Consider the following 19,426-nt stretch of genomic DNA (forward strand, 5'->3'; position numbering starts at 1 on the left):
TAAAGCAAATTTCTTCCAGCCCTTCTCTGCCAATCGAAAATGCAGGAGCTCGCCCTTTTTCCCCCTCAAAAAGATTTCATGCGGGTTTACGACAAAAATGTCAATACTTCCATTTTGAACGAATTTTAGGGCGCGCCTTTCCGTTTCGGCCATTACCTAGTTCCTGGAAAGCAAGAGCAAGTTTGTGCTCGAATTTTGTTTTCCGGTTTTCATTACCGATACGTCTTTTTTATTTGTTTCGTTTTTTTTCAGTCTCATTTAATCATCAGAGATTAAAGATAAAGATATTTTGCTATACGCCAACACTGTTTCAAGACGCAGCTAGAGGTTTTAATCTCCCGTTTTGCTGTGTCTGGTGACCTTGCCCTTCTTAACATTGCTAGTCTCTCCAGGTCCAGGGGTTACCTAATTACGTTAATTCCAAGAATTGATATGTAGTGATCAATCTCTTGAGATTTCTACCTTCCACATCGCGCTGGGCTATGTCTATGTCGCCTTTTTTCGCTTACTGTACTTGATGTTGTATTTTTTCCTTAATTTTATGTTTTCAAAGAATTATTCTGATTACCTACGCTCCTTTTTCTATAGTTGTAGTAGTAGCTTTGAATTTCAGATGGACATGGTATCGAATAAAGATTTTTTTTTTCTAAATTATCCCAACTACAATATTTTGGTATTAGTTATTTTTTTTTCGTTTTCTTCCCTTCGATTCCCCCTCACCAGTGTTGCCATATCCCAAAATATTTACCCTTTCTCTTTCTCCCTCTTCCGTCCAAGGGAAGAAAGAGATTTTGAGATATGGCAACACTGGTGAGGGGGAATCGAGGGGAAATAAACGGAAATCTTATAATTCGTGTTTTCAATTTCGATTTCATTACTATAAATGAAACATGAAAAATGTGATCTCATGACCACACATAGAGCTAATGCAGCTCTTTTTTTTAAAGAACTTTCCCACCCTATAATATTACGTAGATACCGAATGACAGGCCTCCAAAGTAAGCTCATTCCCTACTAGGCCTCTCGGCCGTACGGATACTTACGCAACGCGATAAAAACCACATATCGCGTTGTTGAAAAATTCACCAAAAAAATCACATGATACCCCGCCCAAATATTAACCTTTGAAATAATTTTTATTGAATTCCAAAGAGAATTCTATTTTTGGGAGCGATTTGAAAAACGCGTTTTTCCTACTGATCCTCTCAGCCGTACGGATACTTTCGGTACCCACTGTAAATCTCGCGCAATTACGCAATTACGCCTGGGGGAATTTGCAGCGGCAAAAAAAATATCCCACTTGCGGGTGTGTTGTAAATTATTTAGGAAGATTGAAAAAGGGTAGCTTTTTATAATTAGAATTACTTTTTTGCTTAATTACTAAACTTACTGCTTCTACTGCTTAATTCATAAAAAAATAGTGATTGTTTATTTAGCCATTCAAATTTGAAACACATATTTACTGATACATTAACTCCCATTTCTCATTTACAAATTTTCAATTACAAATTTCTATACGATCCCACAAACCAATTTTTCTGTTTTTTATTACTTACTTAAAAAGTAAATAGAAATAGTGCTCATTTTAAAAATTTAGAATTAAAATTTTTTCTAGGCATAAATGATAAAATGACTTTAATTCATTAGAACAGTCAAAAATTGACACCTGGTTGATTGGTGCCGAATCGGTAAAAAGACGGTGCCGAATCGTCACTACAAAGTGCCGAAAGTTTTTTTTTACAATTCAGTGCCGAATCGTCCGGACACAGGCGTGACGATTCTTTTTTCAAACGGCTATAGCGACGAAATCTTTCGTTACGACAAATAAAATATTGTTTATTGCCACGAAAGCCTACTAGTCCTCTGTTTTCGTGACGAAACTCGTCTGAAATGGCTATTGCCAAGACATTTCGTTGCAATAAACAAACCGTTGACTATTACCACGAAAAAAAATAAAGGCAGATAGATGGCGTAAAAGTACAATTGAAATAAAAGGCAGATAGATGGCGTACAAGTTGCAAAAGTCAAATTCATTGTGCACGAGGCTTGTACCCAGCGCGGTGCAGCTAGATAGGAGCCGACGTAGCCCTTGGCGTAGCTAGTATCTAGCAATTTGAAGTCCTACAACCAGCGTGGTGTAGCTAGAGCTTCCGCCGACATCGTAGCCCGAGGCGTAGCTAGTATCTAGCAATTTGAAGTCTTACAGCCAGCGCGGAGTAGCTAGAGCGTCCGCCGACGTCGTAGCCCGAGGCGTAGCTTGTATCTAGTAATTTGAAGTCTTACACCCAGCGCGGTGTAGCTAGAGCGTCCGCCGACGTCGTAGCCCGAGGCGTAGCTTGTATCTAGCAATTTGAAGTCTTACACCCAGCGCGGTGTAGCTAGAGCGTCCGCCGACGTCGTAGCCCGAGGCGTAGCTAGTATCTAGCAATTTGAAGTCTTACACCCAGCGCGGTGTAGCTAGAGCGTCCGCTGACGTCGTAGCCCGAGGCGTAGCTAGTATCTAGCAATTTGAAGTCTTACACCCAGCGCGATGTAGCTAGAGCGTGCGCTGACGTCGTAGCCAAAGGCGTAGCTATTATCTAGCAATTTGAAGTCTTACACCCAGCGCGGTGTAGCTAGAGCGTCCGCTGACGTCGTAGCCCGAGGCGTAGCTAGTATCTAGCAATTTGAAGTCTTACACCCAGCGCGGTGTAGCTAGAGCGTCCGCTGACGGCGTAGCCCCAGGCGTAGCTTTAGGTTTGCTTTCATTCAAGAATGTTTGTTAAATTGATAGTTGCGTCGAGGATGAGGAAATTTTGCGGAAGTATTCTTCATAGAAAAATTAAGTGTCATGCACAGCAGTAATCATTGAAAGCATTATTTATTAATAAATTTGATCAGCAAAAATTCGTCAGGACAAAGCAAAATATGACGATGATTAACGTGACACTGACTGAAATAACCTATAGGTGTATATCGTCGGCTATTACGCACCATAGATAAAACTAACAAGTAAAAAAAAAGGTCGGTATTGTCGGAAACGTTTTCTAAAACCAATAAAACAAAATAAATATTACTGGGGCTTTCTGAAAAATTGAAGTTATATGCATAACAATAAAGATGAAGATTTCTTATCAAGAAATAGCCAAAAGATAGCTATGAGCCATGAGCCATGACCATGAGTGACATGAATGCCACTCATATTTGCTACTAACAAAAATTAGAGATAGAAATAAAAACATAAAAACGCAACAATCAAAAAATGTTTTATTAAAATAGTTTGAAAAGTAATCATTCTAAAAAATAACATAAGACCGGTCTCATAGGGAGAGTTGGAGACCCACGAGCGACGCGAGGCGCAAGAAAACAGCTTAACAAAAAAAAGGATCTAATATTTGGAGAAATCGTGGCAATAGCAGAACAATGAACAAAAGTAACGAAAGACGACAACTAAATTTCCCGAAGGGATTTAGGGTGAGGCATTTGGAGTTGGTGGGGTTGGAGTGGGTGGGGTGGGTGGTGGGTGGGGTTGGAGGAAAAGTGGAAACGAATGAAATTCGCCTGCTAAGCTCAATAGATGGCTTTGGAGATGAATTAAATTCGCCTGCCAAGCGCAATAGATGGATTTTGATGAATGAAATTCGCCTGCCAAGGGCAATAGATGGATTTCGACTTTGAATATAAATAAACTTACGGAACAAAGAATTAATTCTGGAAAGAATCTTACAGATAAATAACTATGAATAAAAATATGTTGTGTATGTCTTCATGGTGTAGCATTTCATTTTTCGTCAGAAAAATTATATTATTAAAATGATATTTGAATTAAACGGCAGCTACGATTTCAATGTTGTAAATCCAAGCAGACGATGAAACCAAAATAAACAGTATGACGTGTGAAATAAGACTTGACTTCGGATTTTCCATGGAGTTCGCCTTGAGCTTTCACGGCAGTCGGACGCGCGTTAAGTCTCTCCTTCTGTTTTTTCCTTTTTGTGGGCGTTTCATACCTCTCCTCCTAGGACTATTTTCGCCTCCAGTTACTTTCTCGAACCACGCCGTCTCTCGTACGTAAGTCCGCCCAACCTCATTGTCCGTCTTTGTCTAAAACCGCTCTTGAACCGCGTGGCTCTCGTTTGTCTAGTAATTTTCACGATGTACAATCGTAGACGTAGTATCTCAGAGATGAGCGAAGGAAATGATGAGGATTCGCCTAGTCGCCCATTGAAAGTCTTAGTCGACCATGCTAATCCCGTGCAGCCATCACCTGGCCTTAGTAAAATTGCCCCAGTAATTGTTTCCGCGATTGATAAACCCGGTTTTTTTCTGTCTCTCAAATTTGCTGACACTAAATCCTTTGTTGATGATCTTGCACACTTAGTCAAGCCCGTCAAGAATGTCGAAGTCGCGTCAGGGGGAGACCTTTTTGTCTTCCCGTTCGATTTGGAACAAAAACAGGCTATTTTGAAGTTAAACTACATTAACAACCTTGAGGTCTCTTGTAAACTAACCAAATCGGAATCTGAATTTAGAGGAGTTATAGTTGGAGTCCCTGTGTCGGAATCGGATAGCGAGGCTTTGTTAGATCTCTTGAAAGACCAACACGTCACCCACGTGCATCGGGTTAACAAATTCGTTGATGGGGTTCAGTCTCCATCCACTGTTGTCGTGCTCACCTTTTCGCAACCGTTTCCTTACAGAGTAAGATTGGGCTATAGAAGCTTTGTGGTCCGTGCATACTCTCCCAAGCCCATGCAATGTTCAAAATGCCACCGTATTGGGCACACCGTCACGCATTGTAATTTTCCCGCTAGATGTCCCAGCTGCGGTGGCAGTCACCCACCGGCCGCCAACTGTGAAAGCAAGGCCAAGTGTTTAAATTGTCAGAAAGATCTCCATATCTAACGGGAAGCCCCCTATGCCCTGCGTACATTTCACATTCGAATGCGCTCAAGTTTGCCAGGGCTAACAATGTCTCGATTTTCGAAGCTAAACAGCGTTTATCCACCCTCCGTAGTCCCACACAAACGCCTCATTCTGCCTCAGGCCCAGCCGCGCCCTCGGCGATCGAACTCGCCCAACAGAAAGAAATTGATAGTCTCCATTTGAAAGTCAAACTGTTGGACTCTAAACTCTCCAAGTTAGTGATAAATATTCAACCTCTTTTCACCTTGCAAAGTAGCGTTGAAAAAATAGTTGATTCCTTTGCAGCCGTTCACGAGAAAATCGAGACATTGTCAGGAATACCCGGTGCGATTCAAGGCCTGCAGAACCAAATTTCCGAGATGGCAACCTTCATGAAGTCTGTGAACGTGTCGCCATCTCAGAGCCAGGCCCAGTCCCGTTTCCATAGAACGCCTTATGATAAGTCTCCCCAAAAGAACAAATGAATAAAACAATCCCTCATCTCAATATTATTCAATGGAACGCCAGAAGTTTATACCGTGCTAAGTTGGATTTATTTAAAAATAATCTCATAAGTTCTAATCCCTCAATTGTTTTGTTGAGCGAGACCCATTGGGTCGATTCTCACCCTGTTGCTTTTGATGCCTATAATTGTTTTGTTAAAAATCGCGCAGATAAAAACGGTGGCGGAGTAGCCATTCTCGTTAAGAAGTCCATCTCTGCGTCTTTAATTCCTTCTCCTGTTCTTGCCCATATAGAGTGTATCGGGGTTTCGATTTTACTACCCGATGGAAAAAACCTTGTTCTGATTTCGGCGTATTGCCCCAAAGGGGATGCAGAACCATCGGAAATCACCTCGTTGCTTGACCAGTCTAATAATTTGTGTGTTATTGGCGGCGATTTTAACGCCCATCACCGTGCGTGTGAGAACTCACGGGCCAACAATAGATGTGGGTTGTCGATTGTCCAATATCTCAGTTCTAATTCTAATATGGTTTTGTGTACACCCCCAAATCTCCCTACTAGAATTGACCCCTCTACTAATCATTGCTCCACAATTGACCTCACGTTCGCTACTCCAGATCTAGCGCATTTGACTCAAATCTCTCTTGGTCCAACTACATGGGACAGCGATCACGTCCCCATCCGTATTTCTCTAAATTTGAAAATGGATTTCATTTCCGACCTTCCGTCTACCTGGAAGTTTGACCCCAACAAGTGGTTAGGGTGGAATAACCTCATTGAAAGCAACCTTACTAACTCGAATATTTCTTCCTTGTCTGACCCGGTCGTAGCATACCAAACGTGGTATGATTCCATTATGAATGCTAGTAACGCGACGTTCAAATTTTCCCCCAGGAATAACCAAGCTAGGGAATCAAGTAGGCCTTGGTGGTCAGCTGAAATAAAAAAATTGATTGCCGTAGCTAGGCGCGCCAAGCTACGCTGGCTAAAATCTCCTTGTATTGAAAACAAAATCGAGCTCAACCGTGTAGATGCTTTGAAAAAAAAGGCTATAGCCAAAGCCAAATCTGATTCGTGGAATAAATTTATTACAGCTCTGGATGTAAGCAAATCAAATGATATCTGGCGCTTCACAAATAAAATGATTGGTTCAGCTCCGTCACCCTCTTCCAATTACCCAGTAGTCGATTCTTCGGGCGCACCTTTGATTTCCACCCAGGAGAAAGCGGAACTATTTTTGCATACATTGTCGGCCCATACCTCTACGCCCCCCTCCTGCACAGGAGCTGCGGACAAGGAGAAATTTTTTACTAGTAAAGCAGATGCCGCTATTTCCTCCGAGGTTCCGAACCCTCTTAACAGTAAAATAACTTTGTCTGAACTGTCGTCGGGCCTTCAGAACCTAAAAAGCAGAGCGTTAGGCCCCGATCGGATCCATAATGAAATGCTTAAACAGCTCAGTTCAGCTAACCGCAGGTCCCTTTTACATTTATTTAATCTGTTTTTCGTATCCGGCTTCAGTCCAAATCATTGGAAAACCGCTATTGTTGTCCCTCTCCTTAAACCAGTTAAGCCTCCCAAAGACGTCAATTCGTACCGTCCAATTTCCCTTACGTCGTGTGTGGCTAAAGTTTTTGAACGCGTTATAAAATTTCGGCTCCAATGGCACTTTGAACACTTAAATTGCATCCCGAAATTTCAAGCTGGCTTCCGACCGGGTTTTTCCACATTCGACCATATAGTCAGACTCGAGTCCCACATAAAGGAAAGCTTTAATAAAGGCCAGAATACTTATGCAGTTTTTCTGGACATTTCCAAAGCGTATGATTCAGTCTGGATCCCAGCCCTCTTGTACAAATTATCTAAATTGAAAATTTCTGGTTCTATATTGAATTGGCTCAAACACTTTCTTACTAACCGTTCCTTTACCGTAAGAATTAATAACAAGCTACCTTCACCGGCAGCCCTTAAGCGTGGTGTCCCCCAAGGTGGAGTTCTCAGTCCCACACTTTGGCTAGCCTACATGTACGATTTCCCGATTCCAGCTCCTCTGTGCCACACAGCGCTCTTTGCAGACGATATTGAGCTTCATACGTAGTCAAACTCTAACAAGCGGGCGGCCGAGGTGTTGCAACCGTATCTTAATCGTATTGGCCGCTGGGCCACAGATTGGTGCCTAGTCTTTTCAATTGACAAATGTGTCCTTCTCATTTTCTCGAGAAGACGCTCTATGAATCAGGATCTTACCTTAACCCTAAACAATTTGCCTATTCCCATTGAAACCACTTTCAAATTTCTTGGAGTCCATTTTGATAAAAAACTTAGCTGGAACGCGCATGTCAGCATTACGCTCGCCAAGGCGTCTCGTAATCTGAATGCCATTAAAATTCTCGCGAGAGGTAAGACCGGCCTTAATTTCAGGTCTCTAGTCCGCCTATATAAATCTCTTATTCGAAGCAGACTTGAATATGGCGCTGTAGTCTTATCGTCTCTCTCTAAGTCTCAGACTTACTCATTTGAAGTGCTCCAGAATGCTGCAATGAGATCTATTGTCGGTGCTTTTAAGTTCACTGCAGTCGCTCTTTTGAATTGGGAACTTAACATTGAACCTATCGATTTCCGGTGGAAATCGCTGGCGATCAATTACTTGCTGAACCTTAACGCCAAACCGTTTAATATGACCTACCACACAGCCAGCTCTCTTGTCCACGGAAATATTAAATGGAAACCTCGTAGTACCCCGGCCATCGTCCCTCTCTGTAAAAATCTCAACCTAATCGACAATCTCAACATCTTCAAAAATAGCGCGTCAACTGTTAGGCCTCTCCCGCCCCCGCCGTGGCAAACACCCCATTCCGAGTTTTCTAAATTTCCCATCACGAAAAAGATGTCCGTCCAGAACCCGGGCCTGGCCCGGGCCACCTTTTTTGAACTCTACGAGTCCCAACCAGCGAATACCATTAATGTGTTCACGGATGGAGCCTTGAGAGATAACCGTGCTGCTTGTGCGTTTACCATCCCTTCCCGTGATGTAAATAAAGCCTGGAAACTTCCCGTTAACAGGAGCATTTTTTCGGCCGAGCTCGCGGCGATTAGACAAGCACTAGACTATATCTATAGCTTTGAAATTGCCGTTGTTAATATTTTCAGCGAACCCCTTGCAAGTGTTATGGCTATCCATAGTCAGCGTGTCGATTCCCATCACCTAATTAAAGATATCCGCCAAATTGTATCTAACCTTTTGAGTTCAGGCACCCGCACTAACTTTATTTGGATACCGAGCCACGTAACCATCCCTGGTAATGAACGCGCCGATGAGCTCGCTACTCAATGCTTGTCTGATCCCGCTAGCCCGGTTTTATCAATCACGCCTTCAACATAAGAATTTTTGAACGTTATCCACTCTGCGAGAATCTCTAACCTCAGCCGTTCCCTTAGATTGGCCTGTCCTACTCTCCTTCCCTCATCGAGGTGTCGTATGGGTCTTAGACCGTGGCAGGTACACAAGTCGAGAGTTATTTCGAGAATCCTTCACAGGCTGAGGAGCGGTCGAAATCGCCTAAATAAAACGTTGAGACATTTTGACGCGGACAATGATGGTTTTTGCCCCAATGGTTGCCCCAATTTAGAAGACTCTAATCACGTTCTTACCGTATGTCCAACTTATGAAATCTCTCGGGAGCCCCTAAGATCTCTCGTATCCAGTCTCAAACTTGATTTTGCCCTCCCAGTCCTTATTGGCATTTGTGAAAACATTCCCCCTAATAGTCAATTTAAAATCAGAGACGGCGTAGTAAAATTCCTAACTCAGTCTGGCCTAATTAGTCGAATCTAAATTCCAATCCACCCTTTCTCCCTCCCCCCCCAAACTATCTATGTGTTTACTCTCTTTCATAGTCTTTTGACTATGACATGTGAATCTACAAGAAGATCTCAGTCAATCGGTCGGTGCGCAAAGGGCTCGTTCTTACTTGCCCGTAATCCGAAGACGTGGGCTGCGCTTTAGCAGCCCCCTTCGGTGGCACCGTTAAAACAAATATCATCATCATCATTCGGATTTTCCATCGTACGAAATGTCGCGTCGAAGTGGTTTGAGTACAAAGAAATTTAAAGAACTAGAAGTATCAAATCCACAAGATCTAATTGCTAGGGTAATAGAATAAATTATTTTTGTTTTTTTTTATTACCATTTTCGTTAACATCCAATTTGATTAAATGTTTTATGGAAACAGGAAACAATATCGAAAAGGTGTTATACTTAAAAAAAAATTGTAACCCCGCAAAATAGTGAATTGTTAGATAGGTAAGATACGAAGGATTATGGTAGTTGTTATTTAGATTCCTTTATATGACAGTTTTATTTTATCATAGTTCAATGTTGAGAGGTGAATCGATAGAACCATTGGTACCACTTCTTGTCCCCAGCTAGCATGTCTTTATTGGTAAAATATTTTTTTCCGACAATATTCTTCGATCGATAAACCACATATTGGTATAATATTATATTATTACTTTGTTGCGACAAGGTGGCTGTTAAATTTTTTTGTTATTTTCCCAATAAATGACTATTATCAAAGATGAATAAATTAATATAATTTTTTTTTTTATTTTCCCAATTACGGATCATTAAATAAGGAATACATCGTTTTCTATGAAAAAGCTATAGTTTTTTACATTAACCACACGTTCAAAACCCTAAATGATTGTTTAGGTGCTGATTTTATTGCCGAGAGTAGGTTTGAACCATTATCCTTTGAGTCGCTAATCCAATGCTATAACCACTACACCAGCAACGGATATGATTAAAAAGTCCCGATGTGACCAGTGCAAACTTACTCATTGTCATGGTTATAGCCCAGCGTGAGCAAAATTGATTTAATTACATCAGTGTAGGAATTTATGATTATTGAGACTATTTGTTTCATAAGTCATTTGTTTGCGGAAAGTGGGTTTGAACCAACCTCCATAGGAATTACCTATATGGATATATAATAATAGCAGTTTTAACATTTCATCTCCTGAACATTTAAGATAAATTATATCACGTTAGCGTGGAGGTAGAGTCTTAAATTCGAAGTACGTAAGTTAGTTGTTCGAGACTTGTGCAAGATCTGGATTTTAAGACAATTGGATTGTTCATTTAGGCAATTGTATGCAGAACTAACGAATTGAATACGATATAAAACATTTAGGATTTTGAACACATGTTCAATGTAAAAGACTATAGCTTTTTCATAAAAAAAGGATTTATTACTTTTTTAATGGTCCGTTATTGGGGAAATAACAAAACGTAATATTGATTTATTCTTCTTTGATTATAGTCATTCATTGGGAAAACCACAAAACAATTTAACAACCACCTTGACGCAGCAAAGTAATAATCTAATGTTATACCAATATGTGGGTTATCGACCGAAGAATATTCTCGGAAAACAATATTTTACCATTACAGGACTTATCCCTTTTTTGGCCGTAGGGAAATCCGTGGCGAGATCATCTGGATCTCTCTATTGCCTGTCAGGACAAACCTCTATAGGGAATCCCCTCTTAACCCTTGTTTACGTGGCTTCTAGAAGTTAAAAACTTTTATTGCCTCAAGTCGAAAAACAGCTGTAATACCGCTGTTGGTGTAGTGGTTATAGCATTGGATTGGTGACTCCAAGTGTGATGGTTCAAACCCACTCTAGACTAATATCAAAACAGAACTTTAAAAAGAATCCTTAATAACAAGTTGAAAAAATATTCCACGCTGGACTATAAAACCATAAAAACAACAACCAGATTTCCGTTAAAATTTTAAAAGTAGTAAAATTGTTATTTCACCAATAAAAGTAAAATAAGTAAAATAAGTTGAAAAAATATTGTGAGCCAAGAAATTTGGGTGCAAAAATATATTGGAAAAATATTTAAAAAAATTATTTTACCAACATCTCAATTGTAGGAATATAATATTTTAGCAATATTTGGGAAATATTCTCTGCTAGCTGGGTCATAGTGCAGCCTGTTAAAAGGTATTCATGAATATTCTATGTAATTCTAGTAACATAACTTAAATGTAACATATTTCTTGTTCTCCTGTAGCTCTTTATGTAATTCTAGGATTGAGAAAAATGAATCGATTGAATATGAAGCAATGTCAAGTTATGGTTTTGAGAACAAGAGTGGGAAAAGAAGTCTGGATGCAGGCGATTGCAAAGCTAAGAAATATGGTGGTGATATTTCTATTTTGGATTTGTTTGGTGATCAAAGGTAAGAAATAATGAGCAAAACTAAAAATATATAATATAGTTAATACATCTATTTCATTCTATTTGTTACTGTATTTTTGTAGAATGGAAAACGAGCCAGAAGAGACTCCTCTGGAAAGCGAATGATGCAAATCGCCAGTGAATTGGAGGAAATGAAGTACGAATCGTCCATGGAAATTACGGAAAATACCCGCACCATCATCTCCTGTGCCTTGGGGAAAGTCTATGACAACATGTACTACGACTTAATTAAAGAACGTTTCAGTGCAAAGATTGAAGATTTTATCCAGTAAGTTATGTTCTCTTTGAATAAAAATCACAAGCTTGATTCCCGTCTTTTTTTTGTAAACAGCGAACAATTGCAAACTCCTGGGATGGATAGCAAAGTTCGAGTGGTGGTGGCAGTGACGACGCTACTTCTGGGACCTCTAGATATTGGTAGTTCTATTATTGGCTAAGAAGGTGTCTTGGAAATGATCCTCGTCATGGCAAACAGTGGTGAATTCCTCATGCAGGTGAGAAACCTTTTTCATAATTGATTTCTTTATCCGAGAGTTTACCGTCTTTTTTTAGCGTGTCTCTTGTGAGGCTTTGATCGCCGCCGCTTCTAAAAAAGATAAAGCCTCTGCCATCTTGGCTCAAGGCGTTACCATTCTCAAGAAACTCTATCAAATCGGGAACGACAACATCAAGGTGCGTATTCCAGTACAACTTTTATGAAAACCGCAATCAATCAATGGATTGAATCACCTCGATTCAATTTGAAAATTTAGGTGAGAGCTTTGGTAGGTCTCTGCAAATTGGGAAGTTGCGGAGGCACCGATTCGTCGTGGAAGCCGTTCACCGACGGATCCACCATGAAGTTGGCCAAAGCTTGTCGAAGGTGAGTTTCCTCCACTTTGTCTGTAAGAGAATTCAAAGTGAATTGAATGTTATCCATTTTGTAGATTTCTGATTAACCCAGCCAAGGAAAAAGACATGCGTAAGTGGGCTATTGAAGGCCTCTCCTACTTGACATTAGACGCTGAGGTTAAGGAGAAACTCATCGAGGATCGTGAAGCTCTTCAGTCGCTAATTGAAGTGGCCAAGGTATAAGGGGGACGGAAAGAGACCCAAAATTTTTACAATCCTAATAATTTGAATGAAATAAAATTACATTTGCTAATCGTTATTTGATAAATTTTACAGTCTAGAGACATTTCCGTTATTTACGGAGTCGTTCCCACATTGGTGAACCTCTGCAATGCATACGATAAACAAGAAATCATCCCAGAGATGTTGGAATTGGCGAAATTCGCTAAACGTCACGTGCCAGAGCAACACGAATTGGATGATCCTGATTTCGTTCACAAACGAGTCGATGTACGTTTCCACTTACCTTTTAAAAAACAAGTTATATTGTAAATTGTCCATTGTTTCAGATTTTGGGCAAGGCAGGTGTCACTGTCGGTTTAGTTTCTCTTTGTAAAACAGAGAGCGAAAATAGCAAGGAATTAATAGCCAGGTAAACAAAACTAAAAATAATTTTTAAAAGTTCAAGTTATTTTATAGTAACTTATTTCGTCAGGGTATTCAACGCTCTTTGTGAACACCAGAATTTGCGTGCCATCGTGGTCCAACAAGGTGGTGCCAAGGCTTTAATCCCATTGGCCCTTGAAGGTATTTCTTCTTATCCTATACTATAAAAGAATAAGCCTCTTGGGCGGAGCTAAATAGTTTGTGCTCACGCGCTGATTGGCTCCCAGAGTTTCTACCTGTTTTGGGTTCTTTACCCTCAAGGGAAAATCCTCGAGTTGCAGCAGGGGAGGCTGAGTCGCTGAAGGGGGGATCGAGCTAGGGGAGGAAATTTGGCGAAAGGAACACGGAAATTCGTTCGTTTTGTTTACTAATGATAGTTGTTAAGCAAAAATGACGTTTGTAAAAAATGAACTTCATATTTAACACTAAGGGAAATGTGTAAACGAAATAATAAAGACTAAAATCGGCTTACTAAGATAGAAATAACGAGACGGCAGTAAGTGAATTTCACTCACCACGGTTGGAACTACAGCAAAGTATACAAAGGGTGGCAGAAACAGATTGAAATGAAACTGTTCTTTCTCACAAGGAACAGAGTGTGAATGAATCAGTATTTATTCAAAATTTAATAAGGATCTATGAATCAAAAGGGAGAATATGCATGATTTCAAGGAGAAAATTTTCGAAGTGTGTCTTCTTTGTCTTGGTGTAACACTACGGCTTCTATATAAATTATTTCGCGAAAAATTTTGTTTCTATATTTAATAATAAAAACCCTAGAATTAACTGATAATAAAAATAAAAGATAGAAGAAAACGAAAATTTGATTCACGTTCAAACTGAATGAAATTGACTCAATTGCTACCAGGAAAAACGTTTGTGACGGGTAACAAATCAAAAGACAACAATACCAGTCTTAAAATTAATAATAAAACCCCGAGAAATAACGTATAAGAAAAAAAAGATAGAAGAAAACGAATTTGATGGTTTGATGGTCATCAAATGCAACTCGGAAAAAAGTGAGTGACGGGTAACTAATCAAAAGACAATAATACCAGTCTTAAATTAAACTGTTTGATTACGCATCCGCGACTAACAGACCAAAATTTCGGGGAAAAGACGAATACCTCTAACACTAATATTAAGTGAGGGGCAGACAGAATATCAGGCGACGAATCGACGAGCAGGCAACGAATATTGGGTAATAAATAAACTACGGACAAGAAATGATCAGGCTAATCAAGATATCACGCAATTCAAATAAATTGCAAATAAAAAAGTGTACAACTTAAAACGAATAAAAGAAAAAAAGTGATCAAAAAACGAAAATGGTCTAGCAAGAAGAAAATTAACTGGCAACGAGGTGACAATGAGTTTGACAGGCAAGATGTCAACAGGGGGACAACATTTTAATCACTCTGAATCAAAATAGAACATCAATCAAATCAATTGTTACTAAAGAATCTTCGCAACTTAAAATGAATAAATGAAAAAGGTCTAGCAAGAAGAAAACTAACAAGGCAACAATGAGATGGACTGGCAAAATGTCAACAGGGGAGAAAAATATTAAAAAAAATGGCGAAGCAAGCACGGAAATTTGTTAATTTTTGAAATTTACTACAGCTGTGAAGTGAAAACGACATTTGTAAAAAATGAACTTCATGGTTAAAACCAAGAGGAATATGTTCATGAAATAATAAATACGGGAATTGGCCAACTAACTTATAATTAACCAAACGGCAATGTGTGAGTTTCACTCATGTTGATTTGAGCTAGGCAAAGTATATAAAGGGTCACAGTGAAAATAATGATAAATATAATAATTAAACCGCTTTATTTGCTTTTAAAAAGTAGTCTGTTTCGAAGGGTTTTCTATATGCCTGTCTACAGCAAAAAGAAATTAAACTGGCAAAAGGAAAATGTCAAAGAGACGATAAGATTTACGGACAAGAAGTAAAATGGGTGGGGAAATAATTCAATCACTCTGATACAAAATGAAAAAATATAGCAACTCCAAAATTGCAACATCGACAACTCGGTAAAAACAAAATAACTAACGAGGATAACTCAAGCGTGACTCGAGCTCGCGGGGGTGGGGGCCCCGGAGGGGCACCCCCGCGGCCGCGAGAGGAGTGCTGGAGATCCTCGCGGCTAAAGAGTAGAGCCCGCGCCAAAAGTTTCAACATCGACCACTCCATAAATAAAAACAAATAACTGCCACTAACTTTGGTTAGGTTAGGTAAAGTTAGGTTAGGTTAGGTTAGGTTAGGTTAGGTTAGGTTAGGTTAGGTTAGGTTAGGTTAGGTTAGGTTAGGTTAGGTTAGGTTAGGTTAGGTTAGGTTAGGTTAGGTTAGGTTAGGTTAGGTTAGGTTAGGTTAGGTTAGGTTAGGTTAGGTTAGGTTAGGTTAGGTTAGGTTAGGTTAGGTTAGGTTAGGTTAGGTTAGGTTAGGTTAGGTTAGGTTAGGTTAGGTTAGGTTAGGTTAGGTTAGGTTAGGTTAGGTTAGGTTACCAAGTGTAGTAGCTCCCGAAAAACAATCACCAGCAAATTTAGGATCATCACGGCAAAGCCGTGAAATTCACATTCGGTATCATCACGGCGAAGCCGTAAAATTCTTATTCGGGATCATCACGGCGGAGCCGTGAAATTCAAATTCGCGATCAGCACGGCGGAGCCGTGAAAATCACATTCGGGATCAGCACGGCGAAGCCGTGAAAATAGGTAAAAGGTTAGGTTATGATAAGTTATGGGTTTTTTTTTAAGTAATCTCGAACGACTCGAAAAGTAAAAGTCAAAATCGCTTACGAAAAACACGAATCCACGTTTTCTTGGAAAATCATTAACGCACCAAATTCTTATGTTTCTGTTACGTTAGCTTTTAACTGGCACAAGATTACTAGTTTTCAAATAAAATAGAAACCAATTGTAATTAAGATTTAAATGTAAAAAAATAGGAACGACTAAAGGAAAATACCAAGCAAGCCAGGCATTGGCCAGGATCGCTATCACCATCAACCCGGAAGTGGCATTCCCAGGACAGAGAATGTGCGAATTGATCCGGCCGCTCTTAGGTCTCCTTGATCTCGAATGCAACGCTATAGAAAACTTTGAAGCTTTAATGGCCCTCTGCAATTTAGCTGGATTCGATGCCCCGAGAAAAAGGTATGAAATATTTAAACAATTGATTGTTGGCCAATAAATAATTCATCTCGGTTAAAAGGATCCTCAAGGAGCAAGGCGTTGCTAAAATCGAGAATTACATGTACGAAAACCACGAAATGTTGAAAAAAGCATCGGTTCAAACCATGAGCAATTTGCTGTTTAGCGAAGAAGTGGTCAAACTCTTTGAGGGTAAAAACGACCGCACCAAGTATTTAGTCTTACTTTCCACTTCAGAAGACGTTGAGTTGTCCAAAGCTGCTGCAGGAGCCTTGGCTATTCTGACGTCAGTCAGTAAACGGGCTTCACGGAAAGTTTTCGAGGTTTGCCTCCATTCTTTTTAACTTTTTCCCTGAAATTGATTTTAAGTTTTTTTTTTCTCTTGTTAAATTTGTCAATAGCCGACAGAGTGGAAAGAAATCCTTTGCTTTCTACTGAGCAATACGGACAAAGACGTGCAATATCGAGGAGCTGTTATCGTCAAAAACATCACCAGTCATTCGAAAGAGTTGGCCGAAAAGTTGTTGCAACCTGAAGTTATTATGGTCCTGGAAGTTCTCACCAAATTCGGTAAAGAGGATTAAGTTAAAACTTTTGACATGGTGCCTTGAACTAATCCTTTTTGTAACCCATTTGAATCCGCTCTGGACACAGAAACACCTGAAATGGCCAAAATTTGCGACTGCGCCAAATCAACCCTGTGTTGCAATCTACTCGAATAAGGAAACACGCGACACACAAAATAGGGGTGCTTACACGAGTATATTCTACTTACACGAAACACAATACCGCGAGTGAGCCAGGTGTTTAAGCCAAAGCTCTCTCTCAACTTGCTTACGACAGTAAGTCTTACAGAGACGCACTCGTCTCAACTACTACACGAGATCTTCTCACTGCTCTTTCGTGTGCCGGCCGTCACATGACAGTCGCGCCCACTGGCGGTCACAATGGCAATCACAAGGGCCCTCAGGGCACCCATACAGTACAGAAAGGGGTTCATAGATGGAGTAAGGAGACAGACGGGGCCGTCTGCAACATTCGGCCCTTCCTGACTCGATTTGGCAAATATATACAAGGGAAACAAACAATCAACAAAAGAATAAAACTTAACATGACAAGCGTAAACTTTGCAACTTGTCAAATCGAAACTACACTTGAGACAACAAACAAAACAAAAAAAAAAATAAATAAGAGGGGACTTAAACTAATCCTTTCCTTTCCCTGATTTTATCCAACCCAAAAAAAACTTAAGATGGGACGGGATAAAAGATAAAGAAAGTAAACTGGACAAAACGTACTCAACACAAACTAGCGAAAAATAGTCGTTGACAAGGGGAGGAGGGAGATATACATAAATCATGCAACGAAATTCTTCATCCAGCCCGGACGAACTACTTTTCTTCCGGCTCTCGTTGTCGTTGGAGGAGGTGGCGCCACGACTTCATTCGGCGGATCGATTGTTGAACTAGCGGGGGATGGTGTTACAGCATTATCTTCTTCAGCTGTTTGCTGGACAAAGCTGTCATCTTGCTCGTCCGGCATCCGATCATCCGGTTCGTCTGGCCAATCGTCCCATTCAGGATCTTCTCTCGGGTGGAATTTACGTATTTGGACGACATGCGCATTGAAACGACGAAACTTCTTCTTTTTTCGCCGGGCCGGCAGGTCTTCAACCAAATATGTAGTCGGGCACACCTTTTTAACGACTTGATAAGGACCAACGTACTTTGGTAATAACTTCTTAGTTTTGCCTTTCTTCTTCAGCTTCCTACGAACGAGCACCAACTCTCCAGGGCAGAGATCTTTCACTACTCTGCGTCGAAGATCCACCAGGCGCTTCACTTTCTCTTGTTTTTTCACTATCTTCAATCGGGCCGCCTCTCTCAGCTCCTTGACTCGAGACAGAAAGACGTCGAATGATTCTGGTCGTTCTTCTGGCCACGGAAACTCGTTCTCTAGGGCAGTGAAGGGCAAGCGGCCATACACCAACTGGAACGGCGATATCTCGGTTGTACTTTGCCTTGCCGTGTTGATGGCGAAGATTGCTGCTGGCAAATGGCGATCCCAGTCATCATGGTCAGTATTGACATAGGCAGCTAGCGCAAGGGTCATCGTCCGGTTGACTCGCTCCACGAGTCCAGATGTTTGCGGATGCTCTGCGGTTGCAAAAACGTGCTGGGTCTTCCACTCGTTGACTTTCTCTTCCATCAGGTGGGAGGAAAAGGCAGTTCCTTGATCACTGATCATTCGCGTTGTTCCACCATGGCGAAAGTTGATTTGGTCTCTCACAAAGTCCACAACCAATGCTGTTGACGTGTCGGCCACTGCGGCTGCTTCTACATACTTCGTTAGGTAGTCGATAGCCACAATAATGTGTTTCTTGCCTTCCGACGTTGCCTTAAATGGCCCGAGATGATCCATGCCGACGGTGTGAAATGGTCGATCTGGCGGTGGTATGGGCTGGAGTTGACCAGCGGGTAATCCGGGGATACATTTATGAAATTGGCAATAATTACAAGACATAACATATTTACGGACACTTGACCGAAACTTCGGCCACCAATAACGTTCCGACACTCTTGCAATTGTTTTGTCTATTCCCATATGGCTAGAGGAGGGGTCATCATGAGAAAACTCTATTATCTTTCTCCTTAAAATTGACGGGACACAAAGCAAAAATTTACGCCCTTGGGTGGGATTTTTCCTATACAAAATTTTCCCGTGAATTTTAAACTGTTCTGCAATTTTACCCGGTACTTTTGAATTAAGACAGGTGATAATGGGACGCAATTGGCTATCCAGCTGCTGTTGGAATGCCAATTCTGTATTATTCATGCCCACAGGCCATCTACTGTCAAGTACACAAACTACATGTCCGATCGCGGAGCCACTGGTTCCAATACAGGATTCATCAGGGTTTCGCGATAGGGCATCAGCCACCAAATTATTAACTCCTTTTATGTGGCGAATTTCGAAATCGTACTCTTGCAAAGCCAAAATCCATCTGGCGAACTTGCCAGTAACCTCTTTTTTAGACCATAGCCATCGAACCGCTGAGCTATCTGTACAGACAGAAAATCGTCTACCATACACATACGAACGTAATTTTTTTAATGCCCATACAATTGCCAAACACTCTAGTTCATTAGCATGA

At 40.6% G+C, this 19,426-nt stretch overlaps 1 protein-coding gene and 1 long non-coding RNA gene across 2 annotated transcripts; both read left to right on the forward strand.

Annotated features, from left to right (window-relative positions):
• The first annotated feature begins 9,408 nt into the window (after positions 1-9,408).
• On the forward strand, positions 9,409-9,769 carry LOC124348620. The gene is made up of 3 exons (XR_006920063.1): positions 9,409-9,500; positions 9,582-9,652; positions 9,721-9,769. It is a non-coding gene; the product is annotated as an uncharacterized LOC124348620 (long non-coding RNA).
• A 1,568-nt stretch (positions 9,770-11,337) lies between these two features.
• LOC124348717 (protein unc-45 homolog B-like) lies at positions 11,338-16,994 on the forward strand. The gene is made up of 14 exons (XM_046798992.1): positions 11,338-11,360; positions 11,431-11,598; positions 11,681-11,886; positions 11,950-12,112; positions 12,171-12,290; positions 12,371-12,480; positions 12,545-12,686; positions 12,786-12,959; positions 13,019-13,101; positions 13,165-13,256; positions 16,068-16,275; positions 16,334-16,595; positions 16,674-16,842; positions 16,927-16,994. Exons 4-14 carry the CDS (start codon positions 12,071-12,073, stop codon positions 16,992-16,994), a joined length of 1,470 nt encoding a protein of 489 aa, XP_046654948.1. The 5' UTR covers positions 11,338-11,360; positions 11,431-11,598; positions 11,681-11,886; positions 11,950-12,070.
• The last annotated feature ends 2,432 nt before the right edge of the window (positions 16,995-19,426 follow it).

The sequence above is a fragment of the Daphnia pulicaria genome, chromosome 7 (genome assembly GCF_021234035.1).
Source record: "Daphnia pulicaria isolate SC F1-1A chromosome 7, SC_F0-13Bv2, whole genome shotgun sequence".
NCBI classification, from domain to species: Eukaryota; Metazoa; Arthropoda; class Branchiopoda; order Diplostraca; family Daphniidae; genus Daphnia; species Daphnia pulicaria.

Bases quoted from the DNA above. Each gene is read 5' to 3' on its own strand.
- LOC124348717 (XM_046798992.1), top strand. From the start codon at position 12,071: ATGATCCTCGTCATGGCAAACAGTGGTGAATTCCTCATGCAG. The intron at 13,102-13,164 runs GTAAACAAAACT...TTATTTCGTCAG, and splicing joins AGCAAGGAATTAATAGCCAG to GGTATTCAACGCTCTTTGTG. The intron at 16,843-16,926 runs GTAAAGAGGATT...CTCTGGACACAG, and splicing joins GGAAGTTCTCACCAAATTCG to AAACACCTGAAATGGCCAAA.